The 27043-nt window shown below is 45.2% G+C and overlaps 1 protein-coding gene across 8 annotated transcripts in view; it reads left to right on the forward strand.

Moving 5' to 3' along the window:
* Positions 1-3934: 3934 nt before the first annotated feature.
* MYO5A (myosin VA) overlaps positions 3935-27043 on the forward strand; it is a 104019-nt gene continuing 80910 nt past the window's right edge. For 7 of the 8 annotated variants that reach the window (XM_067003617.1, XM_067003619.1, XM_067003621.1 and 4 more), the window contains exons 1-3: positions 4025-4183; positions 24549-24659; positions 26138-26309. In XM_067003617.1, coding sequence (XP_066859718.1) covers positions 4157-4183; positions 24549-24659; positions 26138-26309 — 310 coding nt within the window. In that variant the 5' untranslated portion in view covers positions 4025-4156. Of the gene's footprint in view, positions 4184-24548; positions 24660-26137; positions 26310-27043 lie in introns of all 8 variants that reach the window. The other variant, XM_067003623.1, reaches the window with a different exon arrangement.

Here is a 27043-nt window from a genome sequence, read left to right on the forward strand (position 1 = left end):
CAGATGACTGTTTTGGTCCCTTGCACCGAGTGAAGGGGATGTCTGGGAATTAACTTGTCACATAGAGGTTTGCATTGCTGTTGACTTCATTAACCTGAACTTGGTGAAATTTCCACGAAATCAAGATGCTGGAAAAAATCCAAATAATTTCGTATTCAGACTGTGGCTTAGGTGCCGGTCTCTGCACAGTTTCAAGATCCATGTGGTGTATTTACGCACTTAGCTCAGTAACCAACGTCGTAGTAACACCTGCCATGCTCTGCATCTCCAACAAGCTGAGAAGCGTCCAAGTTAAGTAGCAACATCCAAGTGCCATGCTGAAGCAGAGCAAAGGCAGAATTAACACAAGCATTAGTATCCTAATAATAATGGGGAGTGGTATCAGTCTTTGGCCAAAGACAAACCGTTTAAATACAGGCTTATACCCAAATCTACTAATTAAACTGGGGCAAGTAAGTTGCACAAAACTACGTTAAGAGAAGCTGTGCATGTAGTGGCTGTGCTCACAGAACATGACCACATTAATCGGGACGGAGGTGAGATTACAGTAACTTGTCTGATGGCTCGGGCTTTCTGTGAGGTTGGAAAGAAGTAGGGGGGACCATGTGGAGCACACGAGCAGGATGAACGTATTTTAACTTAAAGTGGATTTGGTGGTGCCTGTGTGGTTTGATTATTCCTACTGTAGTACAAGTGAGCCACCCTTTTCAGATTCAAGTCTGCACTGGTCTTTCAGTCTGGCTTTTTCATCCCAGTTTCTGGCATCTGTACATCCAGAGTAACTTAAAATCTGAAAATTTCTATCCCTATTTATTCCCGTTAATTATTTCCTTAGAAAATAATTCTGGAATACTAGCAGAGAGGCAGGTAGGATTGACCTCAACTGATGTGCTTGAAAAAGCTTTAGAGGAAGATGAGTGATTTGACACTGACTTTCTCAGGCAGTGTATCTTTGTTACTATGAAGATGCGGCTTGGTACATGTTCATAAGTATTTCTAGTGGGTGCAGAGGTCTGTTTGCTTACTGACGTGAAAAATACTGACAAAGCCACTGATTTCAAACACATTTGACTGGTTTAAAGTAGGAGTTTTACTTTTTGATTCTGACTGTCTAAATTTAACAACAGATTTTTTTTTCATTTTATTGGAGAATAATTATGTAGCTCTTGATAAAAGAGGTATGCTTGGTTAATGTCAAATTCCATAGACAATATTACAGAATAGCCATCATAGACACTCCTGGTACATAGGCTCTGTAGAGACTCAATTCAACTACTGCTGGTACTTCTGTATTTAGAGGAGTGATAGTGCGGTATGATCATTTCCTTATTAGATTTGAGGAGAAAACAACAAATTTCTTCCTCAAGAAATAGGATTATAATTTTTTAATCTGTGGCATTTTCTAGGAGTTGAACTATATGGCTGAAATTCCAGGAAAGCTTAAATGCCAGAATGGGAGCTGTGGATTCTTCTGAACAAAAGGTCTGTTCTCAGGTGATGGGTTTTGTGCTGTTGAAAACACCTTCGTGATGTTCCAGAGACTAGAGGAATCCTTCTAGTAGGATTAAGCATAAATGAATCAAGGCAAGCTTTCTGCATGGGAATTTCATCATGTATCTTCATGTGCCATCTGAGATCTGTCTTTTCTGTAAGCCCAAAACCATGGAAGCAAGTCCCAGTTGTAATGGGAAGAATGCAAGCCTGGTATATAATTTTATCTCGTCTTATGCATCTCTTACATTTCAGAGCTCTTAAGTGATAACTGCAGTCAACATTGTCTGAAGCTAATCCTGTTTGTTTTCTACAGCCAGAATTTACAGGACTAATCCTTGAAGTGTGACAATATAGGAAAGGGTGGGAGGATTTTAGCCTTTGAATTCCTCTGTTACATTTGTCCATCTTTCTAGTGAAGGCCCTTGGAGTTAAACCAATGGTCTGTAATGGATATACAAACGCTTTTCTGTAAGAGTGGATAGACCAATCCATTATGCCACATAAACCATCTCGCATTCTTTGTTACCGGTATGTATTATTTCTGTGCTTCTAATGATTTTCTGTCTTTGTATGGCCAACAGAGAATCTACTCCTCGCTCATGGCACAATGTGACAATAACTGAGTAGGAAAGCCTCATAGGATAGGACAGTTAAAATCTTTCCAGCAAATATGTGATGCAGGAGATGCTTCTAAAAGTAGTAAGTAGTCTTACAAACAGGTTTCTTGACAACTTTCAGTGCCCCCAATTCCTGTTCTTAAGGACAGATTTGAAATCCTGGTTTATGCAAATTGTGTCAAATCATAGCATATGTGGACTCAGATACCTATTTTCTGCCGGTGCTCATAATTACACTTGGCTCCTGAGCTTCAGCTGTAAATGGCTGATACAGTAATCCACAGTCCAAGTGAACTCCTGAAACGAGTGTCTTGAACAGAGAAGATAGCAGCCTGAATAAAAGGTATTTAATAACGCGTTTGAAGCAGCACACAGAGAGAACAAAACTCTGATATTTTTGTGGTTCATGCATCCAGTTCTTAGATCAAGTCTGTTAAAAGGGGATGGTCACACTGGAGCTCCCAACCACTTGTTCTTCGGGTATGCATGAGACATGACTGGCTTTGTACTATATGACTCTCTGTTTTGCCATAGGGTGCACATGTGAAAGATGACCAGTGGCTTTGTAGTATAGATCTCCCTGTTTTGCCATAGGGTGCACATGAAAAGCAGCTGTGCAAACTTCTTAGGCAAAAACCTCACCCCTGACCTGGACATCAGTTCGCAGGAGCCTGTTCTTGGCTTCTCCAAGGACTGACGGCAGTTCTGTTGATGGAAGTGTGCCTCCTGGGCTTGCAACAGTAACAGTAATCATGGCTGATAGTCCTGAACATACTGGTAGAATATGGGAAGGAAGTTTTTTTGGTGGTGGTTTTGTTTGTTTGTCTGCTTTGATTCAATTCTCATTAAATAGTTTCTAAACTCCCTGTAAAATAAACATATTTTTAACCTCATTTCTGAAGTCATTAACCTTGGTTTATTAGCTGTGAAGATCACATATCTGCACCTAATACAAACAACTCCAGGTAAGGCTCCACATTTTCACCCTAATTATTATTTTTTTATTTGTGCTTGCTGTGCTCTCTAAATCCTTTCACGTAGCAGCAGCGATGTACAGCTAAATTTTAGCATTTATTGCAGCATTTACTGGGGGAGTCGAGAGCTTTATTTTCACTCCTGGCTATCAGTAACTTGATGTGTGATTTTGAGCAGCTCACCCATCTCTTTCAGGGCTCGTTTTCCCTGTTGGTACTGTCTGTTTTCTTTGGTCTGTTTTCTTTGCTCACAGCAGGTTTCTGGGGGAGTCCAGGTACTGCCCACTGAATACAAAGCTGTTGTTTAGATGGTTGAATTTTGCACAGAGATGATCTCGGTTAAAATGTCGAAGCATCTTCATGGAGATTGTGGCAAAAGTATCTGTTTCAAATTTTTTTGTGTGTTTTGGACCGCTTAGAACCGGTGGGATGCGTTCCCAAGGTGAAAAAGCGGAGTACACGCAAGAGAGGCTCACTTCTGCCACGCCAACAACTCTTGCCATAACGTGAGCTGTAGAAAACACCCCGTAATGATTCATAAAGCCAAAGAGCTCCCCTCCAGCCCCAGCCAGAACACGGCTTCTGCTTTTTATTTGATTCCCTTTTGCCACGGAAGCTGAACTTCGGGGGCTGCGGATGTCTCTCTGAGGACGGGACGGTGTCGCGGGGAGGTGTGCGCAGAGGCTGGAGCCCGGTCCTCACCGAGCCCCCCGCCTTGCGCCGCCACCTCACAGGCGGGGCCCGGCTGAGGGCGGCAGCCCCCTCCCGGGGCCGGGGGCGGCCCCATTTCCGCCCGGGCGCTCCCCTCACCCCACCGCCGGCAGCCCCTGAGGGAAGGGACGGCGGCCGCGGGGCAGGGCCGGGCCGGGCAGCGGGCGTCGCTCCCCGGGCAGCGGCCCCGGCTCCCCGCCCGCCCGCCGGGGGGAGGCAGCGCCGCCCGCCCGCCCGCCGCGCTCCCACAATGCACAGAGCGGCGGCCCCGCAGCCCGGCAGGTAGCAACATGGCGCGCCGCCGCCCCGCCGCCTCCTGAGCATCCTCCGCCCGCCGCCGCCGCTCGCGCGCCCGCCGCCATGGCGGCCTCTGAGCTGTACACGAAGGTAGGGCGGGGGGGGGGCTGCGGGGCTGGGGCCGGGCCCTCGCCTCCACACGGACCCGGCGGGGCGCGGCCGCCCGCTGCGGGGCCGCTGCTGCCCGGCTGGGTGCCGCCCGCTCGGCGGGGCCGGGGGCGGCGGCGTGGGGACCCCGCGGGGTCCGCCCGGGGTTAGCGGGGCCGGAGGGGCGGTGCGGGTGCGTTCGCCTCGCCTCGCCTCGCCTCGCCTCACGGGCGGCCCCGCGCCGCCAGCTCCCTGCGTGCGGGTGGCGGTGGTTGAGCATCCCTGCGGCCGCCGCCATGCCGCGGTGGGTGAGCCCAGCGGGCCCTCAGCAGAGGGGTTTTCCTGATATTTTTGCGTTTGGGGTGTCGGAGCCTCGCCAGCTCGGGCCCACACGGCTCCTCCCCGCGCAGCTGGGCAGCGGCGGGTCCGGGGGTGTCGAAGCGATGGTTTTGTCCCATAGTGATGTGCTGCTTCCATCGCTCTGCCTGGATCCGGTGCAGCACGTGTGAAAAGGAATGGCAGGCCGTAGGTTTTTGAGGGCAGAAGGGATCACAGGGGCAGCAGACCTGAGCACCGCCGTACAACGTCAAAATCCTCAAACACTTCTTTGAAAAAGCTTGTAAACTCCACGTGCGGCCATCGAGATCTGTGAGCCACCTCATGAAATTCTCTTTAGTTACCTCCAGTCCACCTCCTTGTGTGAGGAGAGGAATAAAGGAAGCTGCCTGTTTGTCCAGCACGAATGGTTCACCGTGTTGGTAGCGTCCTCTCGCACGGACGTGGCGCACAGCACAGACTGTGCATCTGTGCAAATCACACGGGACGGTCCCTTCCGCAGGCTGGAGCGTATCTGCACGGTGTTTGTGTAGGAGAGACAGGGCGAGGAAGCGAGGTGAGTGCCCTACAGAACCCCAAACAAATGGGTGCAGATGAGGCACCTCGTGTATCTGCTCATAGACACATATCTCAATCAGCTGTCTTTGCAAAAGGGGGTGAAAGTTAGTGTGCTGGTCTGAAGAGCAGCGGCACCGTGGAGTTGTTCCCAAGCTCTCAGCAGAGCTCAGCCATGTCAGGAGTTACGTTGGAAAGTTGTTCTTGGCTTCTCTCTCTGTGGATGTTCTTACAACAGAATTAACATCTCTCATGAGGAGCTATTCAGAAATACTTGATTTTAATTTCAAACACCATCTGACCTTGAATTCACTTCCTAGATGGTTAAATCCTTCCTGTCCCAAAACTATGGGTGTCCCGTTGTCTTGGGGCCTGGGGAGAAGCTTGGGCCGCTTCCAGGGGCAGGGAAGGCACACCTCTGAATCAGGCACTCAGCCAGGAAAGCTGCCGAGGGTTCGGCAGAGACTCTGCATTCTTCCCCTCTCTGCCTGCTTTTTCCCCAGGAAAAGCCTTAGTGCTGCTTAATCGAGTTCAGCATCTCCACGTGTAGTGGCAACAGACCTCATCCTTGATGGAGTAACATAAGTAATGGATTTATGGTCGTAGCATGCAGCGGTTAAGTGAGCAAACACCAAGTAAAACCACTGCAGGTGTCATCCTCCAGGAGGGGACTTGCTGGATGACCAAGGTCAGCAAGATTGCTTCTGTGCTTTCCTCTCACGCAAGAGGCTATTCTTGTCCTCTTTTGAGCCATACGTAGGCACAGAAAGCATGACTTTCACATCTTTTTTATGCTGGCAGGCGCAGCCAGGATTGTCATTCAGGACAGCTCCTTAAAGTACCAGAGCTTCCATTTTAACATTGAACTTACCACGTGGCATTACTGGCACATGCATTTTGCTGGCATGTGCAGCAGGGTATGAATTTGCAGAACGTCGTTACTGCGTGTGCCTCTGTGTGTCTTGAAGCACAGGAGCTGGAAGCTCACCTACCCATGGGGAGCCCACCAAGCAGCTTGCCGGGGTTGTGCTGGTGGCTCTGTTCCTCCGAGCTCCCAGCAGCAGCAGTCGGTAGAGGTGTGTCAGTCACCTTCCTCACGTTGTTGTTGGCAGAAGTGGGGTTCTCTGCTCTACGCTACAGCCTGTCCAGCTATGTCAACAACCGCCCTAAAGCCTTCAAGCTTGGTGGCTCTGCAGGCCAGTGTAAACGTAGCACCCACTGTCCCAACCACATGTGCCTTCTTGAAATTGTATAAAGGAACCCTTACTTTCTCATGCTAAATTATTTTTTTTTTTGTTAGAAACCGGGGCTATGTGTTTTCAAAGAAGTCATGCCACTCCTATGAAAATCCTGTTCCTTTGATTCATGCAGGTGTATATTTAAACTTGGTGACCATTCAGACAGCCTCATTGTTGTGCATCCCTGTAGTTAATCTGGAAATTTGAATTGAAGTTAAAGGATTGGCACAAGCTAATTGTGAATAATGGGACTGAACCGTGCTCTGCTTTGTGTTCCTGCTCCCAGCGATGCAGCAAATACGGATTCTGCTTGAAGGCTTCAATTTTGGGGCTCAGCAGTTTAAAACTGCTCCATGGGTTGTGTCCCGGGCATTGTTATTAGATGTGTTTTGTGCTCCTGAGCTATGTTTCACTTGTCCTGTTGAGAAGCTGTCAATGGCAGATAAGTAGTCCTACTGTAAGGTAATTTTTGAAAGTTTTGGTTCTTTGACTTTGGATACAAACTGAGTAGAATTGGGGTGTGCTTCATGAGTAATCGTAGCCCCACTTAACGGTACTCGGACGTAAGTGATCAGCGTTTCGTAACTGTTGACCAACAGCAGATATATATCTACATGGGCTGACCCATGAAAATCTGTAGGGACCGTCTGGGCCATGCATTGGCTTTTGTCTGCTTTCCTTGGAAATGAAGAGCCAGTGAGAATGCTTTGCCTAGCTCTGGGCTTCATCTGACTCCTCTGCCCTGGCCACACCACCACCTGCAGTGACAGACTTCATGGTCTTGCATTCAGGTTTGTGCAAAACCACCCCTGGCACGTGCTCATTACCTGCACACGGAAGTTAAAACAGATCAGACAGTGTTCGTGCCTCCACTTTTCGGACTGGAATGGAGACTCAGCATCATTAAGTCATTTTTGTTCTCCATTTTCTTCCTTATCTCCCCTGGTTTGAGCTGTTCCTGCTTTATGCTGTGTTCTCCTACAGCATGTTGCTTTGCCCTCTTAGGGGGCATGTCGGGGTCAGTTTTGTATGGCTGGGTTCAGCATATTTATTTATTTTTCAACTCATTTATTCATTTCATCCTTGCTGTTACCAATACTTCCTTCCCTTTCCAGCATCTTGCAGGCTGGGGCAGCTAGCTGATCCGGTTGTGGTTAAAGGGGGCAGAAATGTCCCTTCTGAGCACAAATGGAAGCCCTAACCAGTTCTCACTGCAGGCCGGCGGCCTGGGCAAGCTGAACTCAGTGGCCAGCTTTCAGTTCTGGTGCTCTGTCCTTGAAATGGTTCAGGCTGGGGGTTTATAGCGTTACACTGACTTAGAGAAGTGTCAGAGGGAACTGCACAGGACAAAAAGCCTCTTGTGCAGTTCCCAGCATCGCAAGAAGCCTGCTGTGGCTTTGCCGGCACTGTCTGCGGGCAGCTGCCTCAGTCCTGAAGCCAGGGCGTTGAAATGTTTGGTGTTTGCTCCCTTGCGCCGTGCTCGCTCCTTGGCAGTGAACTCGACTGCAGGCAGCTTCTAACCGGGGTGCTCGTCTCCTGGGTGTAACGCTGCATGGGGAGGGCAGCGTAGCAAAACCATGCTGAGCACAGAGAGCAAACACAGCAGCATTTCAGACTTTCTCTTCTTGCTGGTGAGCTTTTCTTCAGGAGAGAAGAAAAAGCAGCCTTAATTCCCTGGTCGTCTATATTGCTGTTCAAAGCGGTGTGCGTGAGACGGGCATTTTCTGAAGCTCAGCCGGCAACCAGGTGTCCCCGCAGGGAGCTGCTGGGTGCCTCCAGGGCCGGGGCTCGCTCCCAGACGGGCTCACGGCGGGTGCTGGGCTGTGCAGGATGGGGCCTGCTCCCGGGTGGCGTCTGCGCAGTGCAGAGCGGTGAGCCTGGCGTAGAAATGAGAGGTACTGGGCAGCAATTGCGTCTGTAAATGATGGTAGGCAGTCATAGGGTATTTGCTACTGTGTCTCTGCCTCTGGTCTTTGAAAACTAATGCAGCAGCAGTGACAGCGGGGATATTTCAGGTGCCTTTCTGCTTTGGGGACCTGCCCTGATGCTGGAGTAAAAGTGGTGGAAACTGAGTGTCACAGCTGTGTGCAGCAGCTCTGTTCCCCTTGCCCGTAAGTGGAAGGCGCTGGATTATGTAATTACCCAGCTGTCTAACGATGCTTGCTTTAGCCTGAGCTTGATGTTTTGGTATGTTTTTGTAAAAAAATAAAATAAAATAAAATGGTCAGACACCAGCCACAGGGGAACTGAAAAAACCCTTAGTTTTTCACCAACACTTCTGCGATACGTCAACAATTTATCATTCTCGTTAAAAGAAGCGTGAGCCTTGGGAGGCAGAACCAGTGAGGGTCGGAGCCTGAGCCAGTTCCACTGCAGAGCGGTTGGGGAGCGGAGCGTCCCACGTCCCCTGTCCCTCAGCGGGCTCGGGGACACGTGGTGTCACCCTCAGCACGGGGCCATGGCCAGGTGGCTTCAAGCTGCTAGTGAAAGCTTCTCTCAGTCCGCAGGTGGTTTTTGGGAGGGTGCATTACATGGGCCTAATGCACCGCTGAAAGTGGAGCATCACTGGGAGATAGTTTTTGGGGAGAGGAGATACAACCTTAAACTCAAAATAATATATATGTCTTTTGATACAGACCTGATCTTGAAAGCTCTGTGAATTTTCTTTGTTGCATGTAGGAATTACGAAGCTCCCATTTGTAATAATTGGTCATTTACTTAATTCTCCAAGTATCATGTTAAAACATTTACTTTCTAATGATACTAGTGGATTATGTGGGGTCCCCTGAAAATTTATCAGCAGTCCTCGCACAGTAGTAATGTCTGTGCATGGAGCTGCCACTGGTTATTTTCTGTCTCTTTCTACTGCATTGATTTTATGGCGTGTGCCAGCTGGCTTAGGTAATGGATTACTATTACTTTTTAGATAAATAAATGATCAGATAAAGTGCTGTCGAGCTCCTGCTGTGTGAGGAGCTGTGCGGCCACCACCCTTACCTTTGGGAGAGCCACCGAGCTCCCGGTGGAGGTGGAAGGGCCAGCAGGCGGGTTGCAGGATCGATCTCCTCCTGGGGCCTTTGGTAGCCTGATCCCTTCCACGTGCTCCAGCACCAAAGTCACTTGTCTCTCACTTGAATGAGACTCATCGTTTAATCTCTGTAGAGTTAAAGAAAGCATTTTGCTGTTGAAAGTTGCTCATGGAACTGGTTGAAGTGGAGGACGTCACAGAAGCTTCCAGTGTCACAAGATCTGTTTTAGGATGGTCTGTTCTTAATGGGATTAAGAAGGAAAGCAAGAAGTGACAGTAAAACCAGGTGGTGTCGCTGCCGGAGGGCAGAGCTGCACGGAGCAGGCAGCCTGCTGTCCATGGGCAGCTCGGAGGCACTGCCCGTGCCTCTGGCCTGCCTCCACAGCAGGCTGCAGCCCTGTGGTGTGTGCCGAGGGCTTCCTTTCCATTCAAATTTCATTACGTGAACACCCCAAACATGCACAAAACGAATCTTGAAAGAACTGATTGGAGGATGGCTTATATTCCCGAGTCTTGACACCTGCGTGTGTACAGGAGCACGCGCCCGGGCGCTTCTTGTTTGCATTTTTGATTTGTGTGCTTGGAAGTGCAGAGGTTATCTGTGGGCTATCTGGTGCTCACTGTAGCACAGCCATGTTCACTGCTGCGTGCAGCGTGCTGGGCTCTGACAGAAGTGCTGGTACAGTTGGGACCGGGGCCAGGAGGCAGCGCTGGGGCAGCTCTGCTGCTGCCGGCTGGTTAGAGCAGTAACGAGCTACTCAGACGAGTCAGAGCAGTGCTGTCATCTCCTGCCCATCTTCCTTGCTGCTGAAGTAGCAAGGAAGGAATTCATATTTCCCCTTAGTAATAGCTAGTTCTTGTTGCAGCAAATAGTTTGGGGCCAGAGTAAACCTGTGTTTCTTGGAAATGTTCTTCATGTCTTCGACTTTTGCTTTCTCCTCTTCCATCAGACTGTCCTTTTGCTTAAGTTTTAGTCGTAGACCGTAGTCTGACTCATGACACACCACAACAGATGCGTATTTTTCATAGAATCGTGGTTGGGAAAGACCTCCACGATCAGCTAGGCCAACCTTTACATTCCAGTCCAACTGTTTTTGTCTTGGGAGATGATGCTTCTAAGAGTTTGATTAGTTTAAATATGTATAAAAACTGTTAAACACGTAGCAATGCACCTAAAGGACGCGGGAGACAGAATTCAAGCTGTGCTGAACTCTCTGTACAGCCATTTTTTGCTTTACTTCCGAGCTGCACCCAGAACGGAGAGCTGCACGATGGGGTTGCTTCAGCCTGATCGCCGACGCCAATAGCCAGGCTTTTGGTGGCTGTGGGCAGAGACCAGCACTTCCATGCCCGTGCCAGTGCCGAGCTCTGTGCTAGCCTTGCTTAGGACTGCATCATTTCCCCGTGTTCCCAGAAGTGCTTGGCTACGCTTAACTGTGATCCTGCAAAGATTTATCTTCATCCAGTGTGAGTAGTCCTGTTGCTTAATTTTATGCTTTGAAATCAAGCATGTAAATCTGCAAGACTGGGGCTTTGACCTTCTATTTCCTCTTACGGCAGAGAAATATTTTTGCTGTCATACACCTGCCCAGAATAATTTGTGCAGGAAAACAAATGAAAAAATATCCTTGGGATACTTCCTTGTCAAGTTCTTGGTGTTAAGTTCTGTGTATGCAGGGTTACAGTAAGTTAGAGCCTGTCTACTTAAACCTAATTTTAGTATTTAATGTGCAAGAGTACGTTTTCAGGAGGAGCTTCTTTCCCAGTGCCCCACCATCTTGGGGAGAGTATGAGTCCACTCATCCTTAGCATATCCCCCTTTCTCACCTTGCTACAGGCAGCAGCCCGAAGTGCGGTGCTGTGCGGGATGGATAACCTGAACTACCCAACGCTGCGTAAATGCAAAAACCTTCGGAGTTACCGAGCTGATCATGTTGATGATTTGGGTGTCTTACTGTTCCTGGCCATCCAGGTTATAACCCACTCCTTTTCTGGCACGATGCAACTTCTTTGCAACCTGCTGTCAGTTAAGCACAGTATTTAGTAGTTTTATTTCTATATGTTTGGCTCTTTTATTTGCAAATAAATTGTAAAATAGAGATCAGCACTGGCCAAAAGGTTAGAAAAGGAAAAAGAGGTAAGTACTTGGTGTGATGGCATCAGAGGAGGCCCTTTCTTGCTGGAGTGCGCATTAGGCAGCCGGAAAGTAAAGGCAGGAAGCTTTGGGCACACCGATAAGTTTAAGGACTTCACTCCTGCTAGATGCCTGTGGATTGCACATACTGACCCAACTTTTAATGGGAGTATCTGCAAATTTTAATGCAAACTCTGAAGAAAGTGAAAGTGGATTACTTATACAAGCAGAAATCTTCTATCTTTACACCATCTGTTTTCCTTAGTGGCCTGGATTTAATTTCTTTGTCCCGTTAGTCTGGGACACTAGCAAGTGTCGTCACAGCTCCCTTTCAGTAACAGTGCCACAGAGGTACTCAGGCTGGGTAAAGCTGCTTCTAATGCTACGGGAAAGGGAGATCCAAAAGCAAATAAGCAGATACATCAGTGAGAAGTTACCACATGGTGAAAGGTCTGTGGGAGCAGTGTCACGACTGAGCTGGCAGACGAGCAATGAGGATCATTCACAGGTGCCTTTAACTTCTGCTGCAAAGTCCAGTCCGATTGCTTCATCTCATTTTTTCTTGTGCATGTTGAAAACGGCATCCGTTCCTATTGCTGAGGCTTGCCCGCCTCACCTGCTGCCAGGCCGAAGGGCTGCGGCGTGAGGAGCCGCTGCAGGCACCGGGGAGCAGCTGGCGAAGGCTGTGGCGATGGGCTGAGCGTCGTGGAAGTGGCCACCCCTCTCTCAGGCTGCTTATCATGTCTTTGCTTTTGCCTTCTGACCCAGCTGCAGGTAAGGCTGTCAGGCTAATTCACATCAAATAACAGATGCCACTGGTAATTAACAGGATAATTGGCTTGGTGCATTGACTTAGTTCTTAGGAGACAATGGAGATGGTTGAAAGCAGACTCTTCTGGGCTGCTTTTGCTTTCGTTTGATGAGAGTCCCGTTTTTAAAATTAAATGCAAAGAGCTCCCGGTGTGTCGGTGCAGTAGCCAACACAGCAGAAAGTACGACTTGTGCCGTGTCGTGTAAAGTTTCGTAAGGTTGCTCCGTGGTTACATGCAAACTGCATGCTTCTAGCCTGGTTCTAAATATAGAAGAACAGATACTTATTTGAGAGATTCGCATGCCCATATGGTCTCTTTTGTAAATGGGTATGAAAAATGATGAAGTCTTGCTGCAGTTATTAGCAGCGTCTTTGAATTCTTCTGTTTGATTATCCCAAGCCAACAGAATTTTGCTGTTACTTAGTCATTTATAGGAGGACACTCTTGCTCTTTGTAGAGCTGGAGAAAGAAACTAAAATATTATGAGTCGGTCTAACAATGGGGGAATTCATGGCCCCAACACAGCTTGTCACACGTTGCTCTCTGCAGCCTCTGTGGGTTATTCATACATATCTTTAAAGCAGATGACTTCAGTTGTTTTGCTGAGGGAACCAGCAAGAGATTCCCAAGTTGCCTCATGAGTTAGCGTACACCACTAAAGGAAAGATGGAAATCTTTTCCATGGAGGTTAAGCCTGTTTTGCCTGGAAAGGAAACACAAACTGCCTGGAAAAGTGCTGAAAATCTGTGCTACGAGAGATCTGGGATGGAAATAGATGGATTAGACTGCATGTATGTTAAAGTAAGTAGAACGTGTTTGGTTGTTTTCTTGGTTTTAACGTAGGTGAAGGCTGTCGAGCCAAGCATATAACAGCTTATTAACATAATAGCTTATTAATAAAGGTTTAAATTCAATAGAATATTGGCTTACATATATGGAAGACTTTTTCAAATATTCCAGACAATGGTTTGATTGTTTAGGACATTATCTCTGTTGGAAGGACTTATATGTGGAGAAGCATTCGCGGTTGTTAGCGGGTGATGTCAGGGTGGGTCTCTTCATTCTGGTAATCGTGTGTTGGAAATACAAAGGCAACATAAACTTTTTGCAAGCAGTCGAATACACAGCACTCGCAGAGAAGAGGAGCAGAAAGAATAGTTCTTGTAAGACTAAATATGGTGCAGAAACTCCAGTGAAGGTGAAGGGTTTTGGTCTCGGTGCCCTTGCCGACATGGAGGCATTCCCTCGTGCGGGTGGAGGTTAGAGCCGTGCCGCAGGTCTGCCACAGCTCGCTGGAGTCCTTCTGGTTGGGGTGGCTGGGGCAGGCACTGTGGTTCCCTCCCGAGCACTGCTCAGGGTGGTGCTGCAGCCACTAACCCCGCTTCTGCAGCTTCCCCCACCTCTCGCGGAGGGCACCTGGTGGATGCATCTCTACCTGCGGGCTTTGTGTTGAGGCTTGTGGGGTTGCTTGCACCGTCTGTAGCTTCCTTGCGTGTGGACATGCTGTCAGCTTCCCATGAGAAAAGGGGGAGGCGGAATACTGCTTCGTGAAGTGCCTCGCTGGTGTCAGGGTGCTGTTACGGTGTTGCAGCAAGGCGTAGACTTGGCCTTACTGGCAGAGTTAAGCTGTGGGTTAGCTGAGTAAAACTGGCTTTCCCTGAATAAATCGGGCAAAGGCACTAAAAGCTCTGTTTTAATACAATTGCATCTCAGCCCGGTGCTTCTGTATAGTTTTAACGAAAAATTACCAGTTACAGACAAACAGTGTGGTGGTTTGCAGTTCTGGATTTTTATAACGCCCAGCAGGTATTTTACTTTTAACGTGACTCTTCTCAAGCAAAAACAGAAGGAGGGCTGTTTGGACTTGATCCCAGCTTTCCAGAAGGATGCTCAGGAAAGTGCAGCCTTACCCGCTATCAAAGTCTACACCAAACATCTTTCCTTCCATTTTTAACTTATTAACTTCTGAAGTTTTCACAGTTAAGTCAGCAATTGTCCATACTCTGGATGTTTTACAGATACCAGAAAATCCATCCTTATGTCACCTCTGCCAACTAGGTGATCAGCTGCGGCTCCGTTGCTCTTTTTCTCAATAACTTCTGTCAAATTCCAGCGCCGTAGCACAGCATGGCTCAGTGCATCTGCCTGATCAATGCAAGCCTTTATTTTTCCTTCCTGTCTAAGGCAGTGCTAGATACACCAAATAATCTCATCACAGAGATGCAGATGGCTCTCTGCTGAAGCACTGCCACGGAGACAAAAGACAACGCTTCCTCTTTCAGCGCGTATGAACCCAAGATGAACAGCCGGCTGCAGCCAGCGCTGGGAGCCACTTCTTCCCCGAAGCAAAACTTGGGTTGCTCTGTGTGTTGCAAGAAATGACTCGGTTATCCTGCCTGCTGTAGGTGGGGTTTCCGGAAGCTTTTGGGAAAATAATTTAAAAACGCTTCTGTAAGATATTAAATCAATTTAAGAAGTTGAGAAAAGGAAATCAATGTTGTATCACATGACATCAACATATAAAAATATGTAAGAAACATGAGGGTCTTCCATGGTCTGGAAGTAGTATTTATGTCAGCAATAGTTAATTATGCCATGAAGTCTGTATTATGACTTGCATTCTCTTCGTATTAAAACAAAAGCCTCATTCAGGCACCCATAAGTTTAGTCATGATGTGGTGAATGATTTTTCTGTGTATTCTTTAAGTATTGGCCCTTTTTTTTTAAGTTGGAATGTTTTAGTAATATACCCACAACATTCAGAAAAGCACATGAAATCATGCATCCTTTTCCTAATATTAGTTCTTCAATGCAACAAATTTTATGAGCTTAATATTCAGGGGATGGCTGTAGTTTTTCATTTGCCCTTAGTTTCTTGTAGCCACCATTCTACAACTGTTGTAACATGTTTTTCAGGTTGGACGAACGAGGAGGTATTTTAAGGCAGACTTGTAATTAACTTCTTTCTGAAATCACTAGCATATAATTCTGTTTGGCCTTCATTTTGACATATGGGTTGAAATGCCATATACCGTATACCTCTTTATGTGGATTAGAACCAAAGCTAAGTTTTACATGTGTCAGAACTCAGGATAGTTTTCTGTTGCTTAGTCTGGGATGGGCATCACACTTCTGCTCAACGTTTTTGCTGATTTTATTGTGCTTATTTAAAAAGTTTGTTTTCTCTTTATGTCTCAAGCAATGTCTGAAGCACTCATGGTTTCAATCTAGCTGTAGGTGCCGACTTTTCTGAGCCAGATCTAGGAATCAAAACCATTTCAAACGCAACATTTTCTTAAACATTGACTTAATTTGCTTTTAGGCCTGGCCTATGTGACAGCACACATTTCTTGAGAAGTGTGCTGAGTTCAAGGCGGGAGCTGTAGAGCAGTAAGGAAGGCAGGAGCGGGGCAGCTGTGGGTGTTATGGGCTGCATGAGGAATGCTTTGCCTGCGCCGGGCTTCCAGCGTGCCTGCCAGGCTGGCAGCTGTGCCAGCCTCCCCCGGGCATTCAGACGGGTTTTATCTTCATGTAGCTGCTGATACAGCCTTAGTTAAGCCTAGTGGGAAAGGTGGTCGGAGTCGTAATATCCTGAAACAGCATTGCATGTGACTTCCCTTAGATGTGCGGTGGTTTTCAGCTGTGTGCGCTACTGGCATCGCATGCGAAATACTTCACAGAATAACAGATGTTAGCAGCAGCTGGCTGGAGATGGCTCTCATGGAGGGTTGGAGAACCAGGTGTGGAAGGGGAGCTGCGAAATGGAACAGGAGCTGGCAAAGGCTGATACTGCAAGCAGCGCCTTAGAGCGTTGTTTGAATTGGCAACAGTTTGATAGATAAAATATTGTGTGGTATGATAACGAGTAATTACAAACCAAATCTGTCTCTAAGGCATTTTAAAGAGAAGGTCAAGTACAGTCAACATAAAATGTAGAAAGTCATGTTTTTAAAGAAAATTCACGTGAAGTTCATTCTGTGGGTGTTAACTCTTCAAATCCTATTTTTCAGGGCCATATCAAGTCTAACCCAGAAATGTAACTGTTCTTTGATAGGTTTGACAGTGCAAAGTAAAATGCTAGGTTTTCTGGCTTTGATGTCACTCCCGGTGTGTGGATTTCCACGGCGATCACTTTCTCTGAATTTCAGTAGAAAGATTACTAATAATTTTAGTATTTAAAGAAACGGGAAAAAAAAAACTTTTATGTTTATGTTTGCTGACCAGATTTGCCTGTAGCAGCATGTATATATACGCTGCGTTTGGGATTTAGCTTTTTTTTTTTTTTTAATCACTTCAAAGTAAAGTGAAGTTTCCCATCAGTGTAAGTCAGTGGATGTTTTCCCAATGGCTAAAGACAACTAGTTGTAATTCATCCCATAGCAATTCTTCGTAGGATGCTGGTAGGCCCTGAGACCTCAGCTGTCCTTTGAATACCACCCTGCTCCTGTGGTACTGCTCGCTGTGCCCGTGCTGGGCCGTGCTGCTGTGTGCAGGCGCCCCTGGTCTCACCAGGCTGTTAGGCCACTCAGAGGGGGTTAGCAGCGTGCTACGACAGCAGTTGCACCTCAGCATAGGCTGATACCTGGCTTTCGTTAGAACTAATTGCTGTAGCTGGCCGTTGATGGCTGCGGGTTGCCGGAGCACTCATCCCTCAGAGACGGTGGCCACAGGCTCAGCTGGCAGTGGGGCCGGCACTGCCCGTTGTCTCCTCTCCTCCGGGTCCCAGCTGTGCCTGAACGCCATCAGAGTCGCTGTGTGGCCAAGGCTGCTGGCTGGCGGTGGTCGTCAGGAGCAGAGGGAGGTGTGGGCAGAAGCACTGCACCTGTACGTGCAGCCACGGGTACGTGTTTCAGTCAGGTTTCACCTGGAGCAACCTGAGGAGAGCCTGCCTGGCTGGTTAGCTCTGCAGAGAGGTGCACCACGCTGCCGGGCTCGGTTTATGTGCTCCAACGGTTAGGTTATTTTTTCTTAAATTCATCTCTGCAGTGACAGTGATAGTTAAAAATAAATGTACGACTTCCTGCTCTGGAGACCTCTTGTATTTATTGGTTTCATGGCCATGCTGCTCAGCTCTCATGAGCTTACTCTTCATTTGCAGTTCTTAGTGGGGAGAACCCCTGACTTCCCGTGGCAGGCTTCTACTTGTCAGTGGAGAAGGCAGTACCCAGGCCTTGTCTGTGTCAGCTGTGTTCCAGTGTGATACTGTGTGAACTTTTAGGTAGCAGTACAGGAGCTCCCCTCAGCAGTGTCAGAATTTTGGTGCCCCTTGAGGTCTGTCTCTGCGCTCGTCCTGTAACAGCATTGAGTTAACTCTGAGTCCTGGTTAAACGACTGAAGCATTTGGTGGCGTTATTTGTTGTTGTTCGTGACTCGTTTCCTACTTGTCTATCTCAGGGTAAGTTTGTGTATCGCTGCCCGCACCCACATCAAGAGTCGAGCTGGTGAGTTGTCTGTGGGCCCTGGGGCCTGCCCTCTGCCCTCCCGGTTCCCCGGGTCCCGTGTTCTCCGGTGGCTCTGTGCGTTGCCTTTCTGTCCCCTTCGTGGTTCTGCTTATGTAACTGCTGAAGATGTTGCTGATCCAGGAAGTTCAGTGGAAGCTCTATCTAAGAGTATTTCAAGATATCAGCACAGTCGTTCTGTGGAAGGAGGCTTCAGGCTACTGCAGTTCAAAGACACATTTTCTCACAATTCTGCATCTTGAAATTGGTCTTAAAATGTTTTACGTTGCTATTTGTAGAAGAAGCTGCTGGTCTGAATGATTCTTCTGGACAACTGAATTTACCAGTTTAGCAGTCCGTGGTTATATGAAAGGCTCTTTTATACTAAATGTTGTTAGCAAGCTACACGATAAGGTACAAATGAGACTTGACCATCTGATTCATTTAATTTATGGGTCTTGTAAGGATATAGCAGCAAAATCCAATAAACTATATAATTAATAAAGTCTAAAAACTCTCTTTATTTGTTATTATCATAACTAAGCACAATGTGAGGGTAGTGAGGTTTGAGAGAGAGGTGCTGGTTTTCCAGCGTTAAGGCAGTGAAGAAGCAGCAGGACTGCTTGTTTTCCTGGCGAGCCTAGGGAGGGAACTGCAGAAGCTGCTGGCAGAAGTGTTCAGCCGAGTTCTCTTTCTTCAACCCTTCACAAAATGCAAAGTACATTTTAGGTGCAAAAGAAAATTGATTGGATATTATTCAAGGTACCTGCAGAGTTCAGCAGGTCTAAGGAACAGCAGTTCTTAATAATAGCTGAAAAGTTTGGGGAACATGGGCATTGAAATTTCTCGTCCTATGAGTCAGAGATTTATGCGATATCGTTGGGCTTTTAATCTTCCTATTAGAAAAACAACTTATGTGAGATTATTTGTCTGATAAAGCATGAATACAAATTGTCACAGATGTTCACCCCACTATATATCATATTAATATCTTCTCAAATTAATTCTTTTTAAATACCAAGTCTTAAACTGTACAGGAGGTATATAAATGGTTGTTGCTGAGCAACAAGCCAGAGAATACACTCCATTCCAAAAGAATGCTACTACTGTTACAAAAATCAATAATTTTTGTTTTGATTTTTTTTTTGCAAAGTTAATTATGCTCTTTCCCTCAGGTCATAACAAGAATTTAGCTGAGTTTCTCAGAGGTCTTGCAGCCTGCTTGTCGTGGAAGCAGTGTCTTTGGCTGCTTTCTGATACTTCCTGGTTACTTGCCGTTTTTATAAAAGGAGAGTAAAGTCTTGTCTTTCTTTTCAAACTGCAACCAGCAGCAACGTTTGTTCCGAGGAATGCAGTGCTTCCTTGGGACTGTCTCCACATGGGAGGACTGACAGAAATCGGACTGGCTTCAGCACTGGAAGAACTGTGACCTGCTGCCGCCTCTTGTGTTACGATCAGGATCTCTGGATGGGATCCAGGCTGGTCAAGTTCAGGCTTGTGGTTAAGCTCACCTGGACGTGCGTCTGCCTGCACAAAAGATAAAGCTTTCCTGTTTTAAGTTTTTCTAGGCTCTGATTTACCATCAGTGGTGGTGGCATTGTGAGCAGAGACTAGGAGACAATATAAGCTGAAAGCATATTATTCCAATAGCATCAAATCATGTTTTCAGAACAATCCTATCCAAGGAAATCACACAGTTGAGGAGATCCTTTTCTAACAAGCGAGCGTTTTTCATAGATAAGTTGAACCATTTTGCACAATTTTTCACAGGTTTGTACTCTGGCTTGTAGTTATGCCGCACTAACAAGCAGTTTTCCTTTTTCAATCATAATAATGCAGACTGTTCTCTCCAGGTGGCCATGTTCAGAGTCAGTAACAGGTTCACACTGAATGATTTTGGTCAAATTTTGACTTTGGCCAGCTGTTGCTGTTCTGTCAGCTGCTTCAGCTAGTGCCGCCAAAATTGACGGTCTGTCTTTGATCCAGACATTAACGAACTGCTTTATTGCTACGCAAAAATAAGGTCATTTTTGAAGGAGAGAGAAGCAGTGTCTGTCCTAAGGTCTTCTTGATTAACACCTGAAAGACTGTGGGTTTTGAGGCTGTCTGTAACTGAATAACTAGGTTGTCTTTGCTAAAGTGCAAGTCATATGAGCTCACATGTACGGGCAGGTCTTGCCAAGAACCTAGGGACAGCTTTGTTGAGTTGAATTTTTCTGTTTTTTGTTTGTTAGTTTGTTTGTTTTTGTTAGGATATGGATCGTTTGTGAACTCTTTCAGTCCATATCAAAAGAGCTGTTAAGCTGGATGAAGAGCTGTATCTCCTGCTATAATTGTGATTATGCAATGGAAGTGGAGAACTATTTGATTGCTGAAGCGAATGCTGAGCCGCTCGCATGTCTAACTCCGTTCTGTCAGCAATGTCAATTAGTACTTCAAGAGGTTAATATTTCAGAAGAGAAGCTTTGTGAGTCATATGGTCTCATTTGATAGATAATTGTTATAGTCTGCTGATTTCTTCATGTGATCTAAGATGAAATCATGAGGTATGAGAGAACACTGAAATTTTCTATTATATTTTCTTATTATATGAAATTATGATAATACAGCAAGCTCTCTGAGCCGCCAGTGAGAAATGAAACCATTGTCCTGTCTTTTCTTTCTGCTGTGAACTCTTCTGAGCAATTACATCGCTGTCACTGAGTATTGCCTTTCCGCAGCCCGCGTTGCCCTTCCCAGAGCGCAGCCCGGCAGTTCTGTACTTGGCCTGACTTCGGAGGTGATGGGGTGATGGTGTTTCACATCACTCTGCTGAGGCTGGAACAGAGTGTAGGCAAGAAACTGAATTTTGAAATAACCCTGTTCATATGCATTTGGTTATTTCCTTTTCATCCTGAATTCAAGGCTGTCTTGTCTGTGCGCCTTGTGTTCACTCTGAGCCCCTCCTAAGCTTGTTCAGAGAAAGCGCAGCTGCATTAACACCCAGCTGTTGGTCGATGGCCACTGCTGACTGAATGGTAGCAGTATTTACCTGAAGTTTCGTTCACTGTCTTTCCTTGAGTCAGTCATACCGTTATCACCCCTATCAGCAGTTCTGTTCTGGTGGTTTGAAATTTGTATTGAAATGTTACGGAGGGTAATATATTTGGTGGCCATCATCAGGCACAATTTCAGTAAAGCTCACTTGATTCTTGCTGTAGTTTCTATTGTAAATTTCAGTGCTGTTTTAGGCTAGAATTTCCTCTCCTTTTTAGAAGACTGATTTGTAATTCAGCATCTCTAGAAGTTTATCATATTTTAGTCTTATTTTCACATAGTCATAAACTTGATCTTACGTATTAGTAAAAAAGGGTGGATATTAGACATCAAAGAGTAAGGCACTTCTCAAGAGAGTCCCTTGTTCCTGTTTATACCAGTGATAGTTCTTTGTTTTCTGCTTAGAGTTGGATCCCATCAAAGGCTGTAAAGCAACGGGTTTTTAACATCAACTGATTATATAAAAGAAGATAGAATGAAAATCTGATTTTGCAAATCATTCTGCTAAATTAATGAGGTGGGAGTGTTGTGAAATGATTCAGTGCTTATAATTAGGAACATCTTTCTCTTTCCTCCCACCTGTTCTTTTTACCAGGTGCTTTCTTTGGCAGGGATTTAAGGCTAGGCAGTGATGCTACAGATGAAAAGCTACAGCTTAGCGCTCTCAGGATGACTTTAATATCTGTGAGGTTGTGTCATGTGGAAGATTCAGCTGTCTCTAGTAACCCAGTTTCTATGGAGATCTGTTTTCTGCTTTCTCTTTTTTCCCTTCTGTAGACAGTAGAAAATACACAGTTTCAGCTGAATAAATTAAAGGTGCCTATTTCATCCTGGCATAGATCACATAATTAGAAACTGCCGTGTGACATTTGCTGCCTGAAGTTAACAAAATTTGTGTCTTACAAGGCTGCTGGCTTTTTAACATCAGTAATCTTGGTACAGCCCAGAGGAAACCAGCCTGCCGGCCTTCTGGCTAGACAGCATTTAAAAGCTTTCCTCTTTTGTATTACCTTTCCTTTGCTTTCTATTAATTCCTGTGATGAGAGGGAAGCAGCATCCCATCACAAATACTGAAGATGGGGAACTGCTGCTTTAGCTGAGGAAAAACAAAAGTCATAAAAACTGGGCAAAGTGTGATACGTACGCCTTTTGTCTTCAGCTGTCTCTGCTACAGTAGCATCTTCTGTGTTAAACCGAGAAACTTGCCCAGCTTCTGTCAGGCTTTTGATTCTCAATTTCAAAAAAGAAGAGTTCTGCAAATAGGTGCGTTTGGATGTATGTGTATTTAGGGCATTTTGTGTATTAGGGAATGCTGTGTTTAAAAAAACAAGTGGAAAGGAGAGAAGACATTTTGTAGTGGAAACAATGAAAGTAAAGTTTCAATTCTTTATTTCATTGTTTTTCTCCTTTCACTCAGTAGAGAGAATTGGGTTACCAAAGCGCCATACTTCTCTGGTACCTTTAGCTTCTGATAACTTTATATTTTCATTTGTTGTGGGTTTGGGTTTCTTTTGAAAGGTTCTCATACTCATTGCTTCCAGGTGGCAGCGGCAGGAGCCGTCTCTGCAGAGCGAGTGCAGGGCCCAGCAGAAGGCCTGCCTTTCGCTGTGCCCTGGCCCCTTGCCGGCTGCCCTCACGGCCAGCGATGGTGAGGTTGGTTGCAGGTCCTGTCCAGCCCCCAAGGATGCTCAGATTTTGCTGTTTGCATGTTACCTAGTCACGCGATAGGAATTCTTTTTATTTTGCACTGGTACAATCTGGACAAGATCTCTGTGCCCGCTCTCCTTCAGGACCCCTCTAAAATCAGGTGACTGACTTATCTGGACACAGCAGGGAAAAGAAGAACTGCAAGCCTTTGCCAGAAAGCTACTTGGTTTTACTCATCTGGCAGGGGCGTTCTGTTTTCTCTACCTGGAGGTTGAAGTGGACAGAGAAGTCCCAGCTGATGTTTCAGCACGTACCTCACGAATTGAGGCTGCCAGCTAGCAGCCGAGGCTGAGCAGGACCTGAGGAGCGCAGCTCCAGCCTCCCTGCGAGTCCTGCATCTGCGCATACCCCCCGAAAGCCCCCTGGGCCTGGGCCTGGCTTCGGGGTCTTACGTCCGTGCAGCAGGAGCTGCAGCCCAGCTGGGGCTCTCAGGAGGGGCACGTTCCTTCTGCAGCGCTGGCTTCCCAGCCGGAGAAGGGAAGCATCAGCTGCTGTTGCCCTGCCTCTGGTTCTCTGCCCTTTTTCTTTGGATTCATGCTCGAGAGTGTTTTGCAACAGGACTGCTCCTATAAAGCCAAGCAGCGTTGTTGTTTGCAAAGGTAATGGGTGTGGGGAGATCTCGGTGCTCTCCAAGCATTACAAGAGCATCAGATAAGAAGCTTTCATGTATTAAAAATGCCGTAGCCTTTTACTAGTGTTACGCAAGAACTCTCTTCATATGTACCTATTTGCATTTATGTGCAACTGTAGAAGTAATGATATGGTTTCCATACACTTTTAACTGGTTCTTGAACATGACATAACCATTATAACTGGCTTCACTCCTTTAAAAATATGAATAATCTCAGTTTGTGAAAACAAGGTGCATGTTTGTTCTGGGTTACATTTATGAATGAAGTTTAACTGCATCTGCCACAAAGCAGCTGAATTGTGTGGAGATGTGTAGCTGGTTTCCATCACCTTAGCTCATGCTTGGCATGGGTCTGCTTTTGTTTTAAAATGGTAAATAATAGCCTTTTCATGCTGTTGACAAATATCTGATGCTCAGAACCATTTGAACCATTTTCAGGACTTTATTTAAAAGTCTTTGGGAGGTTCTTCATACTTTATCAGAAGTGAACTGGGAAGTACTGCAACAGTTGATGTCAGAATTGGGGGGTTTACCCTCGCTGGCGTTCCTGTGGGTTCAAGGAAGAGAAATGTTTTTAGTCTGTGTGTGTGTGCAGTTAGAGTGGAATGGGCAGCGGCTCAGTGGCGGTACCTCTGAACCTAACTGTCTCTAGGGGTCATTCAGTTCAGTTCACACCAAACCAAACCCCCCCACACGAGCCACCCTTCTTCCTGGTGACATTCCCATGATGTACCAGTGGCAGGCAGGCAATCACACAAGGTTGGCACACGTGTTACACTTTGAGAGCCTGACAGAGATCCAGTCTGTACCTTTGGCTTGGGTGGAAATGGTCATAACTGGAATTAGGCTTTTCTTCTCTATTATTTTGGAGGCCTTTTCAACCAAATCCTTTCAGTTTTTTCTTCTGGCATTCTGGAGACAATCCATTTTAAACTTGCCCTCTTTGCAACTACAAGGGAGTTTTTAATACTCTATATTAAGTAGCTTCGCATGAATTAACTCAGATGTGGCAAAGTGTTCTCATAATAATAAATGTTGCTGCGTGATGTTATATTGCAAATGCAGTTAGAATCGGCTCAGAAGAGTTACTCTTAAGTGATTTTTTTAGTAGCCAGGTTTTTGACCTCTCTCAAAACACAGATGGTTTGGTTTGTAGATTTTCAGCATTGAATGTGCATCTTGGAACATTCTTGTGCCAGAGAAATGCCTTTTCCTTTCTGCGTAGGCAATAAAATTAAGCTTGTGTAGCCCTGTGTCAATAGAAAACTAGTTCACCTCAGATGTGCTAATTAACTCGTGTCTTGCTTATAGGTTTGGCTGCTAAACATAATGCTAAACATGCATTTAAAAAAGAAAAGGAAAAAAGGTTTTGGCATGTAATATATGTTGATGATGATTTAACTATGTTGCAGAAAGAAGTCACTAATCTTTTGCTGTTTTTTTAATATTGCAGTATGCCAGGGTTTGGATCCCTGATCCAGAGGAAGTCTGGAAGTCAGCAGAACTTCTCAAAGATTATAAACCTGGAGATAAAGTTCTTCAGCTTCGACTTGAAGAGGGCAAGGTAGATCTGTATGTTAAATCATAAGCTGATCGTTCTTGCTCTTGACAAGAGACTGATGTATCTAACACAGGAAGCTATATTGTTAAACTATATCCGTATTTATATATGCGCAATTATCCTTGTCCACAGACTTTGAGGAGTACTTTTTGTGTGACAACTTATTTTTCCATAGTTCCTGTAAATTTTAATTACATAATTCCATTTTGCCTGATTTTTAAAAATAAGTAAGATTAAAACGTTGGTTTTATCCAGCTGCCTGTTACATTCAGTTACATCACTTTTTCTACTTATGCCGTTAAAGCTGTAACTCTGGTTTGATATTCCAGTGGACTGCAAGGAGAACAGTGTTGCAGAGAAAAAAATGTGACTTTTAAGTTGAGCATAGTCACAAGAAGGTTAATAATGTTAGAATGGAGTTAGGATTAAGAGCATTGCCAAAATAATGCTGTATACTGTGTACAGAAATGACAACATCTCTACGAAATGATCACATCCTTGCAGTTAATGCCTGTTAATTTTTTCTTATGCTGTTTAAATGGTTATTTAATATTAATATATAATGAAAGTGATCCCTCAGGTCTTCTCATAGAAAATAAAGATCTACTGCAGAAGGTCACGCATTTATTTTCAATTTCTTTTCTTCTTACCAGTGAGCAACTTAGATCCTACTTTCAGGTAGAGGTCTACATAGCAATTAAGTAAAATGAGCAGATTATATTTATAGAATAGCTTATGAATAAAATATTTTACTTGAATGAATTTTCATTCTTTGACTTGCTCACATCTCATACGGCAAACTGAGCAAACCTGTTCAATCTGACAAAAGTAATTTTGCTCCCCCCTATATTCCAGGCCATGCTTTGATGTTGCACATTTCACACTGCATGTAGTAGAATGAGGGTGTTTGCTAGTTAAGACACATTACGTTGGTACAAGAAAATGTCAGGTAAATAAGGTGTTGTTGCCTCTAGAGACAGATGCAATTAAAGCTCTATGTTAGAGATTAATTTATATCTGCATAAATTGTAGGTTGCATTTTTTTTCAGGTTACGTTTTTCATAGTGCTCTGTCAACATTCTTGTGTCATATTAGTGTGTATGAAGCTGGCTATAGACTGATGGAAATTTATTTCCTCTGTCCCACTCAAGAGTAAAATAATATGAAAAACTAATTAGATTTATGATATAATATTTCAGCTTATTTAATAAAAAGATATGGCAGAAAAAGCAAGGGATTTCTTTAAGTAATAGTTTGAGAAGATGATATACCTTTATTGTTGCCTGTTGAATACAGAAAACCCTTTTGGAAAAATTTTAATGACATTTTTCAATAACAGCCTGCTAACTCAAGATAATTTGAATCTTGTTTTGTGCTTTTATAACTTATGAATGTTTTGCTGGGAAAAAAATAGTTGGAGGTATTGAATGAGGAAACCTAAACACCAGTTCTTTCAACACGTGTTTCCATTTGATTTTCAGGACCTAGAATATTGCCTTGATCCGAAGACCAAGGAACTCCCGCCCTTGCGAAACCCTGACATACTTGTTGGTGAAAATGACCTCACAGCACTCAGTTATCTCCACGAACCTGCTGTTTTACACAACCTCAAAGTTCGATTTATAGACTCTAAGCTCATTTATACCTATTGTGGCAAGTACTGTCATTTTATAGTATAATCTTCACACTGAATGCACTAGACAGGAAAACTTGATTATTGATATATGTGCTTTTAACTTAATGGTAGGCCATGTTGGGCTATTCCTCTGAAAGTCCCTGTGTTTGTGGTCACTAAGTGCATCAAGTCAGCTTGAAAGTATTAAGGCTCAGAGAAAATTGACTTCGCTTTATGTCCCTCTAGCTTCCCAATGGACACTGTTTATAAAATGTGTATTCAGCAATCTTAGCTTGCCCATGGGATTACTTGCTAATCGTTGTTCCCCTTAGACATGCTTAGGTCGGCATTGGCTGGAGGAGAGCTTCACACGCTGCAAATGTAGGAGGTTAGCCTGGCTGTTTGATGGATTCATTGCTTCCTCCGTTTGATTGCCTCCATCCGTATTGAGCACCTGTTTCTATGTACAGAAGATACCAGTTTATTTTCCTTTTCATGTTTTCCAATCAGTGGAACTATGCAAGTGAATTTGTAACAGTGCACGAGCCAATGCCTGTCTGTTCAGAATCATGAACAATGTTGGTTTTAAAAATACCGTTTAACTCACAGTAGAGGTTACTTGATGCTGTAATTGCCTGTGATATTTTCAGGTAACCAAAGTGGGGAGAAGTTACTTTAATGATTACTTCATCATAGGTACAAAATTACAGCTGAGTTGTCTGTTTTAAGGGCACTTTTTGAGGTATTTCAAGCTTAAGGTTTAGATTTCATG

The sequence above is a fragment of the Anser cygnoides genome, chromosome 11 (assembly GCF_040182565.1).
Source record: "Anser cygnoides isolate HZ-2024a breed goose chromosome 11, Taihu_goose_T2T_genome, whole genome shotgun sequence".
In the NCBI taxonomy this organism is placed as follows: Eukaryota; Metazoa; Chordata; class Aves; order Anseriformes; family Anatidae; genus Anser; species Anser cygnoides.